General features: G+C 52.9%; 1 protein-coding gene across 1 annotated transcript in view; it reads left to right on the top strand.

The window, feature by feature from the left end:
- Window positions 1-15875, top strand: part of FZR1 (fizzy and cell division cycle 20 related 1) — a 24179-nt gene extending 8304 nt beyond the window's left edge. Inside the window, exons 2-14 of the mRNA XM_027908016.1 lie at window positions 5548-5689; window positions 6056-6181; window positions 6308-6371; window positions 7147-7274; window positions 7696-7778; window positions 8190-8373; window positions 8570-8635; window positions 9087-9189; window positions 10432-10616; window positions 11861-12094; window positions 12751-12855; window positions 14035-14127; window positions 15272-15875. Coding sequence (XP_027763817.1) covers window positions 5621-5689; window positions 6056-6181; window positions 6308-6371; window positions 7147-7274; window positions 7696-7778; window positions 8190-8373; window positions 8570-8635; window positions 9087-9189; window positions 10432-10616; window positions 11861-12094; window positions 12751-12855; window positions 14035-14127; window positions 15272-15313 — 1482 coding nt within the window. The 5' untranslated portion in view covers window positions 5548-5620 and the 3' untranslated portion in view covers window positions 15314-15875. The remainder of the gene's footprint in view (window positions 1-5547; window positions 5690-6055; window positions 6182-6307; window positions 6372-7146; window positions 7275-7695; window positions 7779-8189; window positions 8374-8569; window positions 8636-9086; window positions 9190-10431; window positions 10617-11860; window positions 12095-12750; window positions 12856-14034; window positions 14128-15271) is intronic.
- The last annotated feature ends 937 nt before the right edge of the window (window positions 15876-16812 follow it).

Here is a 16812-nt window from a genome sequence, read left to right as displayed (position 1 = left end):
CACCATAACACTGGAGTAATTTTGTTGTTGCCATTGGTGTGATCTCTGCAGCACAAAGCTGTGAGCAGGCAAGGCAGCAAAGGTTATATTTCGTTCTGAAATAAAGCTTTACCTGCCTCCATTGCAGAGGGGTTACTTTTGTAAATGGCTGATCTTATGAAGTTTTTCACACTAATACCTTAGTAAATCGCTAAATAAAAAGTTACATCCTTCTAGCTTTGAAAAGGTAAATATTGGTAAAACACAAGGCTCTCTAGCTCTTTGTCCTACTGCTGCTTTGAAAGGAGGCCAGTTCCTGGAAAGCTTTGGTTGATATAAAGACATAAACTCTCTTCCTCCAGGTTAAATGTGTAAACGTTCTGCTTTGGGTTGGCCAAGTGCAGATTATCCTGCTCCTTGTTGATGGCTGCTCTGTAGTCTTGACTATCACATAGCTAAAATGCTTTGGTGTAGCTTTTTTTTTTTGTCTTTATTCCTTCCCCTTACAGCTTGTTCAAGAGTCTGTAAAAGAGAAGAAATTATGGTAAACGGTGGGGCTTTTCCAGAGAGCTTGGAAATACTCAGCACCTCAATCGTGACATTAAATACAGGCCTGAAGAGCAGTCAGCATTTCTAGGTTTAGGTAGACTCTTGCTGACTCTAAATTTGGGGTCTGTTTGGTGCTTGTTAGTAAGAAAAGCTCCAGGCAACCTTTTTCAGATTTGAGATGCTCCAAAATAAAGCATCAACATAACTTTAATGGTATTTGAATTACCAAGGCATCCTCTACCCCCTTTGGCCCTGTATAAATTAGGAAATATATTCAACTCTACATTTAAATTTATCCTGCCTTTGGTATTCTGAGTCTCCCACTTTCATCAGCACCTTTCCTGTTCAACACTTACCCACTCAAATACTCTCCAGTTTTAAGAAGGACACGAGCAATTTCTGGAATTAAAAAAGGGTCAAGGCTCACCCAGAGCACGTCTGGATTGACAGAGCCAAGCCAACCTGCATCTGTCCCCCCAGCTTCAGGGTGTGCAGGGGAATCCAAACAGGCACAACCTGCCTCAAACCACACGAATCACTTTGCAAAATAACTGCCCTCGTTTCCCAGCCAGCCCTGGCATTCTGCATGCTGGCTTATTAAAAACACATCCATACCAAGAAAGAACATTTCTGTATTTGAATACTTGAAGGTTGGGTCAATAAAAAGAACAAAAGGCTCTTTGTTCAGCACCGTAACTCTGCCTTTAAGTGTTGTTCTTAAAGTAATGGGCTGTGAGACAATCCAGTCAATTCAGAGACAGCACATAAGGTGCATGAAGAAAATAAAGTCAGAATACAAATTCTTCCTTAGGAATCCAAAACCTTCCACCAAACTCCACCTTTCTTCTCCAAGTATAAACTGCATAATTAGTAACAAAGTATTATACAAAAAGAATATGTAACACGTGCAGCTCCTCCAGATCTTTTATTTCTCCCAATTTAAAGAGAACTTATAGCCCACATACCCAGTCATAGGACCACAGAATCATTGGGGTTGGAAAAGACCATCCAGTCAAACCGTTCCCCAGCACTGCCAAGGTTACCACCAAACCGTGCCCCCAAGTGCCACATGGCTTTTGAACACACTCCCAGGGATGGTGAGTCCACCCCTGCCTTGGGCAGCTGTGCCAGGGCTGGACAGCCCTTTCCATGAAGTTTTCCCTAATATACAGCTTGAAGCTCCCCTGGTACAACTTGGAGCTGTTTCCCCTTGTCCTGTCCTTCGTTCCTCCGGCTCCCCCCTCCTGTCAGGGAGCTGGAGAGAGTGAGAAGGTCCCCCCTGAGCCTCCTTTTCTCCAGGCTGAGCCCCCCCAGCTCCCTCAGCTGCTCCTGGGGCTCCAGCCCCCTCCCCAGCTCCATTCCCTTCTCTGGACACTCTCCAGCCCCTCACTGTCCTTCTTGTCCTGAGGGCCCAGAGCTGACCCCAGGATTCGAGGTGGTGCCTCAGCAGTGCCAGCACAGGGACAGTCCCTGCCCTGGCCCTGCTGGACACACTGTGGCTGGTACAAGCTCCATGCCCACATGGGCACTCCTGGCTCATGTTCAACCCCTGCCAACCAGCACCCCCAGGTCCTTCTGGCAAAGCCTTTTTTGCTTGCCTGGGGGGAAAAGAAAAATCTGCTCACTTCTAACAGACAAATTTGGAGTTGGCAAGGGCCTACCCCAAACCAGAGGTGCTGCCTGCTCCTTGGGCCTGTGGAACAGGTTTTAAGGTAAAAACAGGTCATTTTTTAGGTGCTGAACGTTCACTGCTGTGTTCTGCCTCTGCAGTCTCTCTGTTGGACGCTCTGTGCTGTGTTGCTGAGTGGAAGTTGTAGCTGAAATTTGGGCAGATGGGAACTCAGAAGCTCGAGAAGCAAATCTGTTTCAGGTGCAGAATTAAAAATGTGTCTCTGCAGTGTAACTGGGTCTGGATCTCTCACCAATGCTGTGCTGAACCATTCTGGGAGGACACTTCAAGTGTGTGGTGTTCCCCAGCTGATCACGCTCTTCGTGTGGGTTCTGCGGGCTGAGCTCATGGTGTTAAAACAACAACAACCCAAAAAAAGAAAAGGGGAGTGGGGTGGGGAAGAGTGTGCATGTTGTGGAGCTCTTTGATTTGAGATACACATTTGGTGCTCGTGGGTCGATAACGGTGGTGAGGGAGAGTGTTTAACATGGCATGCACTAATTGTTATTTTTTTAACCTCCTTTATTAATAGCATCACAGATTTTTCTGACTTTACGCTCCAGTAATGCCGTCTCTGACTCTTTGCTTCATTTGGTGGAAGCTGATCAATGTTAAATTTGGGAGCTTTCTCCAGTTTTGCCTCTGAAAGAACATATGGGAGAAATGCGTTAAATGAAAAAAGCTTGGGGGAGGAGGTGGCAGAGGTAAACAGGTGTGCTCAGAACCAACTTGGCACTGTCTATTCAGGGATGCTCCTGCAAAAGTGCTGGCAGGCTTAATGGCAAGGAAAAAAAAGCTTTTCAGCATTTGTAACTAGTCCAAGTTTCAATACTAACAAATGGCTTAGATCAGAGAAGCACAGAATCTCCTGAGCTCATCCAGCCCAACTCCTGGCCCTGCCCAGGACACCCCAACAATCCCCCCCTGTCCCTCAGAGCGTTGTCCAAACGCTCCTGGAGCTCTGGCAGCCTTGGGGCCGTGCCCACTGCCCTGGGGAGCCTGGGCAGTGCCCACCACCCTCTGGGGGAAGAACCTTTCCCTGAGATCCATCCCAACCCCCCTGGCACAGCTCCAGCCCTTCCCTGGCTCCTGTCCCTGGNGTCCCTGGTCCCAGAGCAGAGCTCAGCGCCTGCCCCTCCGCCTGCCCTCGGGAGGAGCTGCAGCCCCCGAGGAGTCTCCCCTCAGTCTCCTCTGCTCCAGCTGAACCAGCCCAGTGCCCTCAGCTGCTCCTCACACCCTTCCCCAGCTCCCTGTCCCTCCTTTGGACACTCCCCAACAGCTTTAGATCCCTCTGACACTGTGGCCCCCAAACAGCCCCCAGGACTCGAGGTGAGGCCACCCCAGGTCAGGGCAGGGCGGGACAATCCCCTCCCTGGCCCGGCTGGCGATGCTGGGCCTGATGCCCCCCAGGACAGGGTGGCCCTTTGGGCTGCCAGGACACTCTGCTGACTCAGATCCAATTTGCCACCCACCAGGACCCCCAGAGCCCTTCCCCTGGTGCTGCTCTCCAGCCTCTCATTCCCCAGTCTGTCTCTGCATCCAGGGCTGCCCATCCCAGGGGCAGGATCTGGCGTTTGCCTTTGTTAAACACCACGCCATTGGGGATTGCCCAGCCCTCACATTTGTCGGGGTCTCTCTGTGGGACCTCTCTGTTCTTGAGGGAGTCAGCAGCTCCTCCCAGCTTGGTGTCCTCAGCAAATCCACTGAGGACCTCCCAGTCCTGCATCCAAGTCACTTATGAAGACATTCAAGAGAACTGGCACTAAGATTGGAACCCTGTGGAACCCCGCTGGTGCCTGGTCACCAGGCTGATGTCACCCCATTTGCTGTAACCCTTTGAGATAAAAGGCTGTCAGCTCCTCAGGCTGAGGGACAGCTGCAGTGCACAGTGTGTGTGCTTTGTCTTGCTTTCAAGCTGATTTCACAGGATACTCTAACACTTCATCACATCTTGCTGAATTGCAGCGTGTGCTGCTGCTCCCCCCGTAGCTTGGTAACTTGCCCCCAGTTTTTAACGACAAACTCTGGGTAGGTTTTTGGTTCCTGGAGGGAACCTCTTCCCAGCAGGTCATACCGGGGGGAGCAGGAAGCAGTGCCTGGCAGTCCCTGAGTGTGGCACTGTGCAGCTGCTCCCTGGGCAGCCTCCTCCCAGCACAGCCTTGTGTACTTTCGCCTCCTGGATTTTGCAGCAAGTTTGTATCTGGAGGCAGCTCCATAAATGTTTATGCAATACCAGGAATGAAAATCCCTCCACGTGCTGCGCAGCTTCCAGCTGCCTGTGTGTTGTGGGGGTTTGCTTGTGTGTCAGATTCTACCTTTCCCTTTGGACATGTTTATCTTGGGTTGAAAGACCAACTTGGCGTGTCCCTTCTGGCGTCGGTGTTTTTGTGCCCATGTCAGCCATGGGCAAGGCAGGAGGTGTGTCTGAGTGGGGAGCTGGGGCCCTGGGGTTGCTGCTCTCTGCCCTCAGGGAGGGCTGTGACTCTGTGTCCTCACACAAGTGTCAGCTCATTTATTTTTTATTGATACACATTGTCATTTAGGAGCCAAATCTCGGCTGTGAAGCAGCCCTGTCCTTAAATATATGCATAAAATGTGTGCTTTTGAGACTGTACAGCTGTGAGTGAGCTTTGTGCCAGCCAGGAGGAGTATTTGGGACAGCATGCACATCGGCTGTGGCATGTTCACTTGAGGGCTGCCTCATCCCTAGCTGTGTGTTCCTGCAGTGGGTGGTGTTAAAAGTCTCCAGTACTTCTGTCAAGTCTGAAAACATCCCACCCTCAGCACTGCTGCCCCTGGCCTGAGGGGGGGTACAGGCCTGATAGAATCTCAGAGTGCTTCAGATTGGGGGGACCTTACAGTTCATCCAGTGCCACCCCCTGCCATGGCCAGGGACACCTTCCACCAGCCCAGGGTGCTCCAAGCCCTGTCCAACCTGGCCTTGGACACTTCCAGGGATCCAGGGGCAGCCACAGCTGCTCTGGGCAACCTGTGCCAGAACCTGGACAGGACAGGCTGTAGGTGCCTGAACTTCCCATGCCTGTGTCCTGCAGGCTTGGCAAACTGTGCTGCTGCAGGGCCTGGGGGCACTCCCTGCTCCAGGAGGGGGGGACCTGCTAAGGTCCTGTCAGACACAGAGTGCTGGTGCCTGCACACGAGAATCAGCAGCCAAGGGCAGTCACGGAGCGCGGGGCTGCTCAGGAAAGTGCGTTCTGGTATCAGTTTGGGATCAGCAGTCTGGGTAGGAAAAGTGGTCTCAAGTTCAAAGAACAGGCTTAGGAAGCCGAAGAGGCTGTTTCTGCGTGGAGGGGTGTAACATTTTGATGTGTTTCCCCCCCCGGCTTTTGCAGGTGACTAATTACTGCTTGGAGTTCGCAAAGACAAATTCCTGGGGCTGCTGGTGTCCCCAGCCAGCTTCCCACCATGGACCAGGACTACGAGAGACGTCTGCTACGCCAAATCAACATACAGAATGAGAACACAATGCCTTGTGTGAGTGCAGATGGGCTCAGGCTCGCTGTTACGTTGTTGTCTGTCTCGCCTGTGACTGTTTTCCTTGAACTTCTGAAAGACCTGGGGCCCCTTCAAAGCAAACCACAGCCTTTTGTTGGGCTGTGAGCAGGTGTGAGTTCCTGAGCTGTTCTATGAATACCCAAGTAACATGACTTCAAAAGACTTTTGAAAATACAACCCCAGTTCAGTTTGCAAAAAGGAGTGAAAATATTTTTTTTGAGCTCAGTAAATGCCTTTTTACTACATAATCTCAGTAACTACACATGTAATGTAAAAAACTGGGGGCTGACAAACCCACCAACTGTTGACAAGAGTAAGTCCAATGTCTTTTATTCTTTAATTCAGGTAGCAGAGATGAGAAGAACCCTGACACCTTCCAATTCCCCAATGTCTTCTCCTAGTAAGCACGGTGACAGATTCATTCCCTCAAGAGCTGGGGCCAACTGGAGCATTAACTTCCACAGAATAAATGTAAGTTTTGATCCCTTCCTTTGAGTGCTCGGGCTCAAACCCTGTGCTCCAGGAGCCTTCTGGATTTGCTGTTTCACCATATATCCTGAGCTTTCTGTGTGGTGATGGCGTGTTTCTCCATTTCAGGAAAATGAAAAATCACCAAGCCAGAACAGAAAAGCAAAGGATGCTACATCAGACAACGGCAAAGGTGAGAGCCCCCACCTGCTGCTCGGGCCACGCCCCGAGCTCCTACTGCACAGCTTTGGGGAGCTTGGGAATTTAGACCACACTGGCACTTTCATCCTTATGCCAAAACTCGTGCTGGAGTTTTGGGAAAGGCCCTCATCGTGAGTGAATACCAGCTCACTGCTTCTGATGAGTGTCTGGGAGGAAAGAGGTTCTTTGTATCCCATGGTTTACTGTGCCAGGGAAGCACTTTCCTGATGGGAGGAAGGAGGGAAAGCTTGCTGCTAATCTGGCTTCTAAGCAGGGGCCCCAGGCTTATTAAAAGGCTCTGTGAGTGTACAATTCATAGAATCATGGAATGATTTTGGTTGGGAGGGACCTTAAACCTCATCTTATTCCACCCCCTGCCATGGGCAGGGACACCTTCCACCAGCCCAGGGTGCTCCAAGCCCCGTCCAGCCTGGCCTTGGACACTTCCAGGGATCCAGGGGCAGCCACAGCTGCTCTGGGCAACCTGTGCCAGGGCCTGCCCACCCTCACAGCCAACAATTCCTTCCCAATATCCCATCTCACCCTGCCCTCTGGCACGGGGAAGCCATTCCCCTTTTGTCCTGTTCCTCTAGGCCCTTGTCCAAACTCCCCCTTCAGCTCTCTTGGAGGGCCTTTAAGCACTGGAATGGGCTCAAAGGTCTCCCTGGAGCCTTCTCTTCTCCAGGTCAGGCAGACATGATCCTGGCTCTCCCTGCAGAGCTGTTGCTGCTCGGAGCGCTCTGCTCAGTGCTCGTTTGGGTTCACAGATGGCCTGGCCTACTCTGCCCTGCTGAAGAATGAACTCTTGGGAGCAGGGATCGAGAAGGTGCAGGACCCTCAGACAGAGGACAGGAGGCTGCAGCCATCCACCCCAGAGAAGAAGTCTCTCTTCACTGTAAGTCAGTTATTTGCACTAAACCCCGTGCAGGTTGCACGGCGGGTCACAGGAGCAGAGCACACGGCCCTGCCAGGCTGCTTGTGCAGTGAGCTGGTGTTGGGGCTTAGCTGAGATAAGCTGTTGATAACACATTTGGTGGCCTGCAAGGAGCACCTGAGTGTGCAGCAAACAACATGCTTCCTGTGTGTGTGCAGGCAGGAAAGCTGGGTGGGGCTTTTTTTGCACAGTGTGGCGAATGATCAAATCAGGCGTTCTGGACTTCTGGGGAGGTGAGAGGAGCTGTGTGGTTTTGGGGCACCTGAGAAAGGGAAGAACTGAAAAATCTGGGCAATCTGACTGGGTGTTAGAGTTGGATTGGCAGCAGTGCACCGGGGGAGTGATGCCTCAGGGTGCTTAGGAGTGTGTTTTCCTCATGCAGTACTCGCTCAGCACAAAACGTTCCAGCCCTGATGACGGCAACGAGGTCTCACCCTATTCCCTGTCTCCTGTCAGCAACAAAAGGTAACACTGATCCTCCCTGGGCTGTGAGAGGGGCTGGGACAGAGGGTCCAGCAAGGTTCTGTAGGGCTTTTCTCTGAGGCACCCAAAATTGCAGTGTGAATTGGGTTTGGACACCTGGAGAGATAATAAATAGGGACAGTTGAATTCTAGCAATTTCTGCAGGTGCCCAACCTGCCTGTGTGCTTAACGTGTCTTGGCCAACTCTTAGTAATCAGTTTACCCTTTTGCTCCCTGGGTCCTTTGTAGGAGCAGAACCTAATTCCTTACATTCTTGCTGCTGGAAGGAATTGTGCAGCCTCTTTGTCCCTGCATTTCTACAGAAATGCTGTAAAGAGTGGCTGCACCTGTGCCTCCCATCTGCTGTGCTGTGCAGGCTCCTGGAGTTGTTTTTCTGTCTGTTTTTGTAAACAGTCAGAAGCTGCTAAGATCACCTCGAAAACCAACTCGGAAAATCTCCAAGATTCCTTTCAAAGTGCTGGATGCCCCAGAGCTGCAGGATGACTTCTACCTGAACCTGGTGGACTGGTCCTCTCTTAACGTCCTCAGTGTTGGCCTTGGGACTTGTGTTTACCTGTGGAGTGCTTGTACAAGTCAGGTAAATGGTTGTCACTGAGGAGGGAAGTACCTGCTGCTGTAGGGCTTTTCCAGCCTTCCAGAGCTGTGGAATGTGCCCTGTGAGGGGCTCAGCACCTGTCATGCTCTGTGCCAAACGAGGTGCTGGTTTGTGAGACAGCCAGTAGTGCTGTGTGACAAAAACCCGTGTTTCTTACCCCATTCTGTGCTCTCCGAAGGTGACCCGGCTGTGTGACCTGTCTGTGGAAGGGGATTCCGTGACATCCGTGGGCTGGTCAGAACGGGTCAGTATGGCACTGCCAGCAGGGACAGCTGAGACACCTCTCACTCAGGCACTGTCGTCACAGCCAGGATTAACTCCTTGGCTTCTTTTCCTGAATTCCCCTGTACCTCACCAATCAGATGTGTTTTCCTGTCAGCACTCTTCTTCTGCTCTGCTAAAAGAGAGGGGTTAGAGAACAGCCTCTTGTATCTCGAGGTTCTCAAGACATTGCTAAGAGGAGTGGGAGGGAGAAAAAGCCAGTTCTTCTCCAGCTCTTGACAATAAAATGTTACAATAAATATATTCCAGCCAGGCTGCTTGGGCCTCTCACTCGGGGAAAACATGTAAGATGGAAGAACTCTGGATGCTTTCCATCTAAAGTGGGATTCATCTCAAGTCTTTTCCCTCAGCTTCCAGCTTGTTCTCTGGCTGTACTTGCTGGCTGTACTGATGCTGGCTCTCTGTTTGTCCAGGGGAACCTGGTGGCTGTTGGCACTCACAAGGGCTTTGTACAGATCTGGGACGCAGCTGCAGGAAAGAAGCTCTCCATGCTGGAGGGGCACACGGCCAGAGTCGGTGAGGAGTGGGGAGGCAGAGGGTTCACGGGGTCTGTTCCTTCCTGATTGAACTTTGCTAGCCAAGGATCTGCTGGAAATAGAAAACCTGGAATTCCAGAGTTGGTATTTATCCCCTGCTGTGTCTTGAGCAGTCTTGAAAATATTCTAGTCTCATAACAGTGGTGCTCTGGTCTGGGTGGGATGGTGGTTGGGTGTTGCAAGCAGGTGTTTTCTCCATGTCTGAGGCATTTTGGGTTTGGTTGCAACATCCTTTCACTGCCACTGGCTTCCAGTTGCAGGCCTGCTGGCAGCTTCTCACTGAGATTTCCAGTTCCCTTTTTCAGAGGGGGCTGGGTTTTTTTTTTGTTCTGCTCAGAGAGAGGGAAGAGGTTGTGAATCTGGACTCTGGGATGAGATTTGGGAAATCTAGGCACTTCCTGAGATCTGTCCCTGTGCTTTGTTGCACTGTGAAGTGGGGTTGGTGATTCCTGCAGTCAGTCTGTGCAGGGGAATCTTCCTTTGTGCACAGATCTAGGACTGGATGTAAGGAAGATCTGTAAGGTTTGGGTCAGGGTTTCCTTTGTTTTGTTTTTTTTTTTATCCCTTGACAACTGTGGTGTTTGCATTCTGCTTGCCTGCTACTGCAGGGCTTGAGAGGTTGGGCTTGATATTGTGTCCAGCAGGGCCAGGGCAGTGACTGTCCCCCTGTGCCACACCTCAAATCCTGGGAACAGTTCTGGGCCGCTCACAACAGGAAAGACAATGAGGGACTGGAGCGTGTCCAGGGAAGGGAGTGGAGCTGGGGAAGGGTCTGGAGCACCAGGAGCAGCTGAGGGAGCTGGGGGGCGCTCAGCCTGGAGAAAAGGAGGCTTGGAATACCTTCTTGTTCTCTGCAGCTCCCTGACAGGAGGGGGTAGCCGGGATGGGGTTGTGCTCTGCTCCCAGGGAATGGGACGGGACAAGGGGAAACGGCCTCAAGTTGCACCAGGGGAGGTTCAGGCTGTATATGAGGGAAATTTCTTAATGGGAAGGGTTGTCAAGCACTGGCACAGGTGCCCAGGGCAGTGGTGGAGTCACCATCCCTGGGAGTGTTCAAACAACGTGTGGTTGTGGCATGTGGGGACCTGGTTTAGCGGTGAACAGGGCGGTGCTGCATTGGCAGCTGGACCTGATGATCTTAGAGGTCTTTTCCAACCCCAAAGCCTCTGTGATTCCATGACTCCCACACCCCCCTCTGAGTGAAGCTGTGCCCACGTTGCAGGTGCCCTGGCGTGGAATGCAGACCAACTCTCGTCGGGGAGCCGGGACAGGATGATCCTGCAGCGGGACATCCGCACCCCGCCCGTGCAGTCCGAGCGCCGGCTCCAGGGGCACAGGCAGGAGGTCTGTGGGCTCAAGTGGTCCACAGATCACCAGCTCCTGGCCTCTGGAGGGAATGATAATAAGGTACAGTCACATGAAATCTCAACCCCCCCTTTCTTTTTAGGACAAGGGGAAATGGCCTTAAGTTGCACCAAGGGAGGGTTCAAGTTGGATATTAGGAAAAATTTCTTCACTGAAAGAGGGGTTAAACATCAGAACAGGCTACCCAGGTCGGTGGTGGAGTCAACATCCCTGGAAGGGTTGAAAAATATGTGGATGTGGCTCTTTGAAATACGGTTTAGTAGGCCTGGTGGGATCAGGTTAAAGGTTGGACTTCACCTTAAAGGTCTTTTCCAACGCTGATGATTCTGGGATTCTTTAAGGATGTTTGGCCTCTCTGAAAGGGGCTTTTGTTTTGGTTGTTGGAGCATGACCAACATAAATCATGCTAAGCTTCTACTCAGTCTTCTCCTCCTAATAAAATTAAAAAGGCAAATTTCATTTTGCTTCTGTATGTGGCTAATTAAATCTCTAGCTTGGCTCTTGAATTCGGTAAAGTCACTGCTAAGCTGCCCTTCCTGCCTTTGTTCAGGCAGTGTACGGTCACGTTTGTTGCAGTGATGTTTGTGTGCAGAAGGAACCCGAGGCAGAGCTCTGTGAGTTCTCCTACCTGTAACACAGGCTTGTAGCTCACTGAGCACCATATGGGAGAAGCATCTGTCGTGGAGAAGCAGTGTTCCAAGCCCTTTGGAGTGGGTTGCTAGGTAGGGAATGTGCCCATTGCCTGTGTGACAGCATGGTTGGACCGAGTTCCTCCTGCTCAGAATAACTCCTAATGAACTGAGCGGGTTTCTGGGTGCATTCTAGAATGATACATCCGAAAAACAACAGCAGGGTCTGAGGTTCCAGTCAGTGATGCTGTCTTTGTGCACTTCCCTTAGGGACTGTTCCCAGCCCAGGGGTAGAATGGCTCCTCAGCTGGGTGTAGTGGCTGGGTGGGACTGGCACGGGTTTCCCAGAGCAGCTGTGGCTGCCCCTGGATCCCTGGAAGTGTCCAAGGCCAGGTTGGATGGGGCTTGGAGCAACCTGGGCTGGTGGAAGGTGTCCCTGCCCATAGCAAGGGGTGTAATTAGATGGGCTTTAAGGTCCCTGCCAACCCAAACCATTCTGGGACTCTGTGAAGTGCAGAGTGGAGCAGAGTGTGCCTGGACAGAGCTGTGGGAAATTAGATTGTTGCCCAGCTGCCCTGCTTGGCCCCATCACGGCTCGTGGGTGTTGCGGACACATGACTGAGGCACAAGTTTGATCACGTCTCTCCTCCCTGCCAGCTCCTCGTCTGGAATCACTCCAGCCTGAGCCCTGTCCAACAATACACAGAGCATCTGGCAGCAGTCAAAGCCATCGCCTGGTCCCCTCACCAGCACGGGCTGCTGGCCTCGGGCGGGGGCACAGCCGACCGCTGCATCCGCTTCTGGAACACGCTCACGGGGCAGCCCCTGCAGTGCATCGACACCGGCTCCCAGGTGTGCAACCTGGCCTGGTCCAAGCACGCCAACGAGCTGGTGAGTCCTCCCTGGGCAGCGCTGCTGCCAGGCTGTCCCGTGGGGCAGGCAGGGCTGAACGTGAGCCAGGAGTGCCCACGTGGGCACGGAGCTTGTGCCAGCCACAGTGTGTCCAGCAGGGCCAGGGCAGGGACTGTCCCTGTGCTGGCACTGCTGAGGCACCACCTCGAATCCTGGGGTCAGCTCTGGGCCCTCAGGACAAGAAGGACATTGAGGGGCTGGAGAGTGTCCACAGAAGGGAACGGAGCTGGGGAAGGGGCTGGAGCCCCAGGAGCAGCTGAGGGAACTTGGAGGGGCTCAACCTGGAGAAAAGGAGGTTTGGGGGCACCTTCTCACTCTCTCCAGCTCTCTGACAGGAGGGTGGAGCCAGATGAGAGTCAGTCTCTGCTCTCAGGGAACAAGGGACAGGACAAGAGGAAACAGCTCCAAGTTGCACCAGGAGAGGTTTAGATTGGATATTCGGGGAAATGTTTTCAAGAGAAAGGACTGTCCAGCCCTGGCACAGCTGCCCAGAGCAGTGGTGGCCCTTGGGGACATAGTTTAGTGGTGAACATGGTGGTGGTGCTGGGTTGATGGTTGGACTTGATCTTAAAGGTCTTTTCCAACCTTAATGACTCCATGGTTCTGTGATGCCTGTTTCCCCTCTCCCCTTCCAGGTGAGCACTCACGGATACTCACAGAACCAGATCCTGGTCTGGAAATACCCCTCGTTAACCCAAGTAGCAAAGCTCACGGGGCACTCCTACCGAGTCCTGTACCTGGTGAGTGATGGCCACCTCTCGGGAGGTGCTCACCTGGCTGCAGGTGACCCACAGCAGCAGTGCCAGGAGCTGCCCAGAGTCTGGGTGGGGATGTGAACGCTGCCCAGGAGCGGCGGAAAATGCTCCATGTCTGGTTTCTGTGCCTGCAAGGGATGCTTTGATTTGCTGCTATGGAGATGTGAGGCTTTGTTAATGACAGCAAAGCCTGCCAAACTCTTCAGAGGAAATGTCTGAGCTTTCTTTTGAGAAAACTCCTTTGAGCCTGGAGAAAAGAAGGCTCCAGGGAAACCATAGAACCCCTTCCAGTGCCCAAAGGGACTCTAAGAGAGCTGGGGAGGGACTTTGGAGAAGGGCCTGGAGGGACAGGACAAGGGGAAATGGCTTCCCACTGCCAGAGGGCAGGGTGAGATGGGATATTGAGAAGGAATTGCTGGCTGGGAGGGTGGGGAGGGGCTACCACAGGTTGCCCAGAGCAGCTGTGGCTGTCCCTGGATCCCTGGAAGTGTCCAAGGCCAGGTTGGATGGGGCTTGGAGCCACCTGGGCTGGTGGAAGGTGTCCCTGCCTGTGGCAGGGGGTGGAACAAGGTGATTTTAAGGTCCCTTTCCAACCCAAATCATTTCATGATTCTGTGGAACAGTACTCTTTGTACTCTGAAGACCTTCACACCTTTGCACTGGAGACTGTCAGCAGGGCAAGAATTTGCTGCTTTCACCCCCCTCCATTTGTCATTAATCACTTGGTGCAGGTGATCCCAGTGATTCATAGCTGCTCTGTTACTGTTACACGGGGCTTTCAGCAGTTCACAGCAGAGCTGACAAATACTGCTGCTGTTTTGGGAGGTAGATTCCAGTGTAAGAGACCAATACAGCCAGCAAATCCAGTCAGGTCACACTTCCTGCCTTAAGGCATGTTTATAATCCTGGGAGGAATAGCCTCAGTTACACAAGAACCCTTCCCATGATAGTCCCCCCGTGTGTTCCATAGCCTCACCACTGAAGTGCAAGTGCCCAAACTGCCCCTGAGGCTGGATGAGGCACCTGGGAGCAGAGGAAGTTGTTTGGCTTCTCACTGCCAGCCAAGTAGGGAGGAGGGTTAAATCTCTCTCCTGCATTCCAAGGGAGATCTGTTTTGAGCCTCCTAAGCGTGGCAGATGGTAATGGTTGTTGTCTTGGCCGCAGGCGATGTCCCCTGACGGGGAGGCCATTGTCACAGGAGCTGGGGACGAGACCTTGCGCTTCTGGAACGTCTTCAGTAAAACTCGCTCCACAAAGGTAGGGCCCTCGGGGGGAGGGGGAGGGGGAACTGCTCAGGGGGCACTCGAGGCACGGTGGCTCTGCTCTGCTGCCTTCCCTCTGATCCCTTCACTGCCTCCTGCACAGCAAGGGCTGGGGGCAGGGGAGGGTTCAGCTCTGCTGAGATTTAATGGATTTGTTGTCAGATGAAGTAAAAGGTCACCCTGTGTGCCCAAGGCAGTGTGACACAACATCCCTGTCTGTCCAGGCTGGTCCCAGGGCTGCTGGGCAGCATTTTGGGGGACTTACCCTGAGCCCACCATCTTCCTGCTGGTGTGTGGCTGTGAACTGAGCCCTCAGAGGTGACAGCAGGCTGGGACCTGGGGCTATTCAATCTGGAGAAGAGAAGGCTTTGGAGAGACCTGAAGCCCATTCCAGGGCCTAAAGGGGCTCCAGGAGAGCGGGAGAGGGACTTTGGACAAAGCATGAAAGGACAGGACAAAGGGAAATGGCTTCCCACTGCCAGAGGACGGGTCTAGATTAGATTTTAGGGGAAAACTCTTTCCTATGAGAGTGGTGAGACCCTGGCACAGGTTGCCCAGAGCAGCTTTGGCTGCCCTATCTCTAGAAGTGTCCAAGGCCTTGTTGGATGGGGCTTGGAGCCACCTGGGCTAGTGGAAGGTGTCCGCTGCCTGTGACAGCAGGTGGAACAAGGTGAACTTTAAGGTCTCTTCCAACCCAAACCGTTCAGTGCTTATCCCTTGGCTCCTTACTACACCCCTTAAAACAGGGGCTTGGATGGAAATTGGGTCATGGATGCTGCCAATGACAGTTCACTATCACCAGAGGCAGGTTGTTCCCGGTGCTCCAAGAGCTTTTCTGGGTGCCTGGCAGAGGGATCTGGAGGATGGGGCTGGGGGGAGCTGGCACTGCTGCTGGGGGTCCCTCGGTTTCTGCCTGCTCTGGGGCACAGCTGCCTGCAGAGCTGTGGGAACACTGGCGTGCTGTGCTCCTTGTTACCAGTTGGAAGTAACCCATGGGAATATTTATGGGTGTTGGACTTTGGATGATGAGCTGGGATCATGTGCTGAGCTAGAGATACCTCGCCAGATTAAAAACAAACCAACGCAAAAGCACGTGGAGTTACCGCTGTGGAGGACTTACCCCTGCTTTGTCTTCTCAGGAGTCTGTGTCCGTGCTTAACCTCTTCACCAGGATACGATAAACCCTCTCCCTGCGCCCCAGGAACCTACAGCCTGACATTCCAGGATCAGACCACTCCCTCGGCCTGCATGGACCCCCGGAGCCCAGCCGAGGGGAGGGAGAGCTGAGGGACTGGAGGAGGACCCAGCTCAATAAATACGTGCTTGTGATCCACGCTGGGCAGTATTTGGGATGGGGTGGGGAGGGGAGGGAACTGCCAAAGGTTTGTGGATTCATCTTTCATAAAGGGAAACGGGTGCAAGAGAAATGTTAACCCAGCATCCTCCAGCCCTCCGGACGGTACCGGGGAGGACTCGTGTGACATGGACCACTGAGACCGGACTGAGGCCATCCCCACGGCCATGCCGTCCCTCCTGGGAGAGAGGAGCATATCCTTGTCGCTGTGGGAAGGGGTTTGACGTGCTGCTCTGGGTCCCTGTGTCCTCAGTGACATCTCTGGAGGCAGGAGCCAGCCAGACTGGGCCAGTACCACTGGTGCGAGTGGACACGGCTCCAGCTGGGCATCGAAGGGCTTTGTTCATAGCCTGCCATCCCCCGTTCCAGGAAGAAACTGGAGAACTGCCTATTTTCCTTTGTTTTTTTTCTTTATTTTTTCACCCAGACAGGTACTGTAGTACTTGACATAATCATTCCCATAAGACAGCTTGATTTTCCTGGTGTGCTTGACAGCTGCCTCTGAACAAATACATTTTGGGGCTCTAAACTTTGGAGGAGACTTGGGAAAGCTTCACCTCCGAGGGAGCAGATTCGGGAAGTTCTGCAGTTGCTGTTGCATGTTCTGGGCTGATCCTGTGAGGTACCAGAGAGGAGAAACAAGGACTGTATAAAAAGAGAAACCCAATCCCCCCGTGCATGTGGAGCTTCCCCCAGTGCCTTGCTCCGGAGTCTCCCTGAGGCCAGAAGCAGTTGGGATGTGTTTGAGAGCCAAAATACCTCCTGAGGATCTGATTTTTGGGGCAAGCAGGGCCTCTTCTGGCTGGAAGGAGGGTTCTCCTAAAGCAGGGCTGCAGTGTTGCTTTTTGTTATCTCCAAGTCCCAGCCAGGGCCCTGCTGTCGGGTTTTGGTTTGGGGTTTTTAGGTCACGTGGGACGAGAGTGCAGCTGGTGTTGGAGCCCGTGGGGTGACACAAACTCGTGTGTGTGTGTGTGTGTGTGTGTGTGTGTGTGTGTGTGTGGTGCTTTTAATTTAAGGGGAGCTGTGAGGCTGCACAGCGTGTCCTGTCTGACGTGTGCCTGCCCTGCCCGGGCCCTGCCTGCCTCCTGCCCTTTCCCAGCACTGCTTCCTGTTCCCGTGTGGAATTCCCTGGCTGTGTATATAGACCGTGCCCTCTCTCTGTAGGTGACGTAGGCAATGCTTTTCTCTCTCTTTTCTTTGTCGGCTTTCCTCCCCTCCCTTCTTTCCCGAAAACCAGGCAGTAGGAATACAATTGCCTGTCCCCAGTACCACCAGTTTCCTTACAGGGTGAGCCTGTTCACCACAGCCTTGACCGCACGTGCCATC

Source organism: Empidonax traillii, unplaced genomic scaffold (assembly GCF_003031625.1).
Source record: "Empidonax traillii isolate 1590-97213 ecotype Southwest subspecies unplaced genomic scaffold, ASM303162v1 scaffold1602:size438507, whole genome shotgun sequence".
Classification (NCBI taxonomy): domain Eukaryota; kingdom Metazoa; phylum Chordata; class Aves; order Passeriformes; family Tyrannidae; genus Empidonax; species Empidonax traillii.
This window is presented reverse-complemented; position numbering and strand designations above follow the sequence as displayed.